The sequence below is a fragment of the Eurypyga helias genome, unplaced genomic scaffold (genome assembly GCF_000690775.1).
Source record: "Eurypyga helias isolate BGI_N326 unplaced genomic scaffold, ASM69077v1 scaffold18779, whole genome shotgun sequence".
Taxonomy (NCBI): Eukaryota; Metazoa; Chordata; class Aves; order Eurypygiformes; family Eurypygidae; genus Eurypyga; species Eurypyga helias.
The window spans coordinates 40,441-46,440 of NW_010273005.1; the positions used below are offsets into that span (position 1 = coordinate 40,441).

The 6,000-nt window shown below is 43.2% G+C and overlaps 1 protein-coding gene across 1 annotated transcript in view; it reads right to left on the reverse strand.

Moving 5' to 3' along the window:
- Positions 1-5,355, reverse strand: part of LOC104505678 (CCR4-NOT transcription complex subunit 1-like) — a gene marked incomplete at both ends in the record, with an annotated part of 45,599 nt that extends 40,244 nt beyond the window's left edge. Inside the window, 6 exon segments of the mRNA XM_010159332.1 lie at positions 1,482-1,650; positions 3,076-3,279; positions 3,703-3,757; positions 3,859-3,927; positions 4,449-4,547; positions 5,248-5,355. Of these exon segments, the coding sequence (XP_010157634.1) occupies positions 1,482-1,650; positions 3,076-3,279; positions 3,703-3,757; positions 3,859-3,927; positions 4,449-4,547; positions 5,248-5,355 (704 nt within the window).
- Between the last annotated feature and the right edge of the window lie 645 nt (positions 5,356-6,000).

Sequence of the window (6,000 nt, forward strand, 5' to 3'; positions counted from 1 at the left end):
CTGAAGTGTTCTGCTAGCTAGACGTGAAACAAAGGCTCCCAGACCGCACGTCTCAAACCGGCCTGCACCGTTCAAAGGCTGTGACGGTACATACGCCCCGTAGCCTGATGCAGCCACAACGTTTCTGAGCAGAGGTCACCAGCAGAAAACTTCAGGGAGCCAAAGAGCAGACAACGAGCAGGTGCTTATGCTCAAATCACATTTTAGAATGGAGGGCACTTTTGGCAATTTGTTTCACCTTGCAAACACTTCCTAGTTAGGCCAATAAGATTTATACAGCCTCACTACAGACCAAAAAGTTTTATTAACTGGCACATGTTAATAAAGGAAATTTTCAGTATTTTCTAACACATTTACATTGTGTTTCCTTCACTGTTTGAACAGAAACTTATATTAACATCTGAGATTTGATCATTATTTAAAGTACTAAATGACCTTTCTTTTAAAACACAGAATCATTTACTTCTCGTAGCTCACGCTTAAGTGAATCACCTTAAAAACAACCCCGAAGCATTACGTTCATACTGAGGGCTAAGGCCCTCTTGAAAACCAGCCATGCACTTGCAGGCTCCTGTTACCACTACTGGCATTACAGCACTATCCTAAATCCTCAAAAACAGCATTCAAATTGAGCTGGATTTGTGCAGATAGATATCCAGCAGGAAAACCTTTTAATATGCTCCAATTAACTACTCGATAGACAGCTTCTGACTAAAGTCTAGCTTCTCCTTCCACTCTTCCAGTAATTATTCCAATTGGCACATGTGTGTAAACAATCAGCCCACGTAACGCAATACACGTGCTGTAAGCAAAGCTCGAGCCCTGCCCACAGCACGCCTGCAAACCCTCACAGCTCCACGGACAACAGCCCCTTTCACACAGCTCCAGCGAGGCAGAGCTCCAGCAAAGACTGATGCAGCTGTCGGGATGCTCTAGCAATTCACTGTCATTAGATTCCAATTCACTGTCATAATTAGATTGTACGGCTCCAAATAATGTCCACTGTACTGCGTATCACACTGATCAAAACCCAACAAAAAGCTGCTGCTGGTCAACCCTCTTGAGGCAAGATTACCACGTTTGGTTCTCTCGTAATCTATTCCATGTGAACAGGGAGAAAACTGCAGTCTGCCAGAAGAGAAGTTCTACCAAAGATCTACTTGGAATTTATGCCTACCTCAGCGCTTTGGGTTTACTTAAAAAAGGGGTGATGGTCAAATTCTTATTAAATCTCCACAAGGAATTTTAATACCTTTACCTAGCACTTCTTACCATCACAAAATTCTGCACCACCTCAACAGACATGCTATACACATTAGGAAAAAGCAAGGTATAAACCAGGAATCAAAACAAATGACCTTATAATATACTTAATGAGGTTCTAATGAGGAATGCTTTAAGTGTTCTTCACCTGTTGCCTCAGGAAGCAAGCAAAAGCCACCACCATGCAAGACACTTGAAAAATACATTTTCCTACAAACCTCGTACAAAAGCCATAGCCAACTTCTTGCATGAAATCTGCCAGAGAACTCTCCATCATGGTTTTGGCTATCCCTCCAGAATCAGGCAGGATCCTGTCCATTAGAATGTCCCGTTTTTCAGGGTATAGAAGTGGTGCAAGCACCACAGGGCAACGCTCCTGGGGAAAATCTGAAAGCAAGAGTAACAATTCAAAAAACCCAGCACACCAGTTGCATGCAAGTAACTGTTTAAAGTAACCTGAGTGCTGTGCTAGCTTCCCTGCTGCTGCAGGAGTCGCAGGGGCACTCACGCAGCATTCCTCCACCCCACCTCCCAGTTCTCTACTGCCACTTGAATATTCCTAGAGAACAATGCAGACGAGACCAGGTTCACACAGGTTCACTGCGGCTGCCCGAAGGGCTAGCAGCCGTGCTGGTGGCAAGTTTGGCACGAGACGGTCATTGACAGCAGCCATTCAGAAAAATCCCAGAGCAGGAAACAATACGGCAGTAGAGCAAAAGCCTCCGCTCCAGATCTGGAAGTATTAGGGAACAAAGGAGCTGCTACTGAGTCTACCAAATCTAAACCAGGCACTTGGGCATGGAAAGCGAGAATACTCCCCTCTTCCTCCCAGGGAAGCAAAGTTTGAGAGACACAGCAATGAGAGGATCAGATGCATGGGTGGGAGATTTGATCACAGCGGAAAAATGTAAGGACACCTCAGACGGGTCTTCCTGAGACAGTATTATCTTTAAGATGATGCATCATGCCTCCATACCCCTTGGGGCCAGAGAAGAGTTTCCAATTTCCCAAAGCAAAGTGAGCAGAACTGCAGAAGCTAATACACTTACTTTCATGAAAGTTAAGTACGAACTAAGGAGCTACACTTAAATAAAACAAGAATTTTGCTCTTGTATAAAGGGTGCCTTTCTCCAGGTCTGTGCAGGGACAAGGAGTGGGTTGAGTTAAATTCAGTTAGCTTTGAAACCAAATCTTCCTTATTCTGCTGGCTTTACAGCAAACACTCTTGTTTCAGAAAGGAACAGGCTACCAGTTCACAGCTTATCCATGACATCCCCTGCCATCACACAAGGACCATGAAGGCTTCCAGGCAATGAACTGGTTTTATTCAAAGCTGCTCCCCTCACTGTGTTAGTGGTTCCTCATAGATCTGCACCTAAACAGCCTAGTGCTGAAGATCTACCTATTGGAAATGTTAGTGTATACTCCTTGCTTACACTGTAAGGAGTTCAAGTTTTTCTACTACAGTGCACTGAGCTGCATTAGTTAATTCACAAATACCAGCAATCCACAAAATACCAATACAAGGGAGCAAACCCAGACTTGAATAACCCCCTGCTTAACACCCATTTATCACAGCTTTTCAAAAACCCCACACATGAGAACACATTACTGTTCTTTGAAAGAAAAACATTATGGCCTGCTGCCGGAAGAGTGGTATTTTTCTGTCAGGTTAGAGTTATGAAAATTCACGGACTTTTACCTGACTGAGCTCCCCACCATTTCAGCAGCAGTCTGTACTGACAGTAACTTACAAAAAGAACGTATTAAAGTTAGCATTTAGTCAGGCTTCCAGAACATCGCCGCACTTACCTCTACGTAATGTTTTGAGGAACGCGTCAATCTGCTCCTGTCCTACCCCAAAGGCTCCCTTCTGCCCAAAAAGGAGATGGGAGAGGAGAAGGTGCAGGACCTCTATTGCAATATCTTGGAAGCCACCTTCTTGATTTCCACTGACGTCGGCGTCAATGTAAGAGCGCAAAAGGTCCGGGAGTTTCTGTTTGATAAACTGGGCAGCTTTTGAAAACGAGAGAGGCTGGAGTCAAAACCTGCCATTTCTTTCTAACATGAAGACTATTTAGCTAGGTACCACTCTCTGAGTTTACCACAAACCACAACAGTTCAGATTTAAACAGAAGTCTCAATCCACACCCCAGAGCCCAAACATTAGCGAACAACTAAAAGGAAGATATCACAGTACGTCAATTTGATTAATTATCTCGGAAGTCGCTCGTGGAAGGGACCTCCAGCGTCATAAAAGACAAGATGCCTGTGCTGTTTATTGCCCCTCTCAAAACCGTGTTAGAGTTCAATAGGACTACGGACTGCAAGGTCCTGCATTTCTCGGGTCACACAGGCACACACCCACCCATCTAGAAAGCCCACTGCCTAATAAGAAAAAAGGTGTCCCTGCTGCAGTGTTTTGGGAGCTTCACTTACCAAAACCTCGTAGATCCGAGCTGAAAGAGTTCAGTAAAGCGAGACCAAAAATCACCTACAAAACAAGAACAAACATCATAGTAAGGGGACATCATCCTTTCTAACAAAGCTTAGCCAAAACCCATCTATTTCAAAAATATTTTAATGTTCACCTACCTCTTGAACTTTACTTAATTTGATGACTTTACTCAATTGGGCAAACAAATGGGGTGAAGGCTTTAGACTCTGAAACAGGTAAGAAGAGTTAAATGGAAGCTGTTATGATTAGTCTCGTCCTTAACGTGGCAGGCTATCTAGAGCCCACATGCAGGCCTGCAGTATTCATAGCTATTCTGCTGTAGGTTAACACAAACCTCATGAGGCTAAACAAAGCATCTTTGGAACTATTTTTGGATACATCTAGACTAAATGTTTCTTCCACATATTCCACTCACTATTAAACCCCCATCATGGCTTTCATACTGAAACAGAAGCACTAATGATTGATTTTGGTCCTGGCTGCCACAAACAAGCCATAAAGTACATTAGATAAGCTTTAAAATTAGTCTGCAGTCATTCCAAGTGACTGAACAACTTGCTCAGTTTAGCAAAAAGAAACCCACCTACTGGGCAATACTTTAGAACCACTCATTTCAGCCATAAAAAAGAAACCCACGAGGAAAAACACAAGGGAAAGCAGCTGGCTTCCTACAGACCAATTCACTGCAGTTTCTGACAGGGGGATCCCCTTCAAGCAGCTCACAAACCTTCTGATAGTGCAACGGATTGTCAATGGCGTAGGACAGCGTCGAGATAAAGTTTGGTTTTGTAATCAGCGACGCACACTCCTGGATCAGAAATTGAGTCTGAAAAAGAACAAGGTAACTTGAATGCTCATATCGATCTGTAACAGGACAATAAAACACAACTTTCTACTGTTCACTGCATGCGGTAAAACTAAACAAAGATAAGGTGCTTAAGTCTTAAGTACTCAAACCCTCATTAACTGGTTACTTTTCATTCAAGTTCTCTTCAGGTTTAATTTGGTTTTCCTTTTAAGGCTGAAAAAGTGATCAAACATTCTCCACCATGTGTGCAATGTTTCATTTTCTGTAAGCATCCTCACACATTACAATACACAAAGAACATTTAATTCCTGTTTATGAGCTAAAAAGTCTGTGGCAAAGGATGACTTGCTTAAGGATGAAAGCAATCCTGAGGACAGACATAGCCAGCACCAGAAGTGCCAGTTAGTGGATTTGGACCAAAGTTTTACAACACAAAGAAAGGCTTTCAAAATCCACTGCCTGTGGCAGAAGGAGCAATTGTACTGAACCCATCTGTTTTTCCAGATCAAGGGATCAGAAGCGTCAGCTATCAACAATTTTTTGTCTTCTGAGTTGAGGACTGGCAAATGTGCTGGCAATTGAAAGGCCATATACCAGAAAAGAAGTTTGCTTGAAGCTACTACCTCTTAACCTGTCTCTGTGCTTAAAGTGGATCAAGTCCTACCGCAGATTTCTAACAACTGAAACTGGTAAGTGGATGCCTCAATGCAAACTTTACCTGATGGAAATCTTTGCCACTGCTTTTACCATCGCCACTGAAATCCACGTGCGAGAATAGGCAGCGTAGTAAATGCCTGTCTGCCTCGGGACCGTGCCTATTCACAATCTGGAAAAAATAATTCAAAACACAAGTTGGTAGCAAAGAGTCATGATGGAGCAAAGGCTGGGTCTGGTACTGTGGATACAGCAATACTGTGGTTAAGTCAGCTACAGTTTAAACAAAAACTGCTAAGAATGTTCCTTTTTAATTGGTAACCTACAAACCAAGTTGTTAACCCTATTTGCAAATGAAAAGTATAAACTAAGAGATAAAGAATGAATCTAGAAACAAGTCATTGACACAGAAGCCATGCATTTCATGGGTAGTAGTCTTGAAAGGCCACTTAAAAAGGGCCTTTCAAGTCAGGCAGAGGATGACTTCAAGCTTCTCTGCCACCAAAGCAGCCCCAAATCCAGTGTCACAGCATCCCTTTTCCCCATTTTTTCCCAGAGCTACAGTGCCAAACTGAGCAGGAGGTAAGCCTTGGGACAGCAGGCACCTCTGAGCTACGCCTGCACAGCAGGACGTTATCCCTGAAACAAGCCACCATACAGCATTCACTGATCTTGCAAGCACCTTCCAAGTTATCGCCTGGTCATGACTGACTTGGCCACCATTATTCCAATGTCTTTGAAGACATACAGGGAATATGACACAGGAAGCATTTCCTGCCATATACAGAAAAAAGTTCATCTCCAACTTCTTCATTAG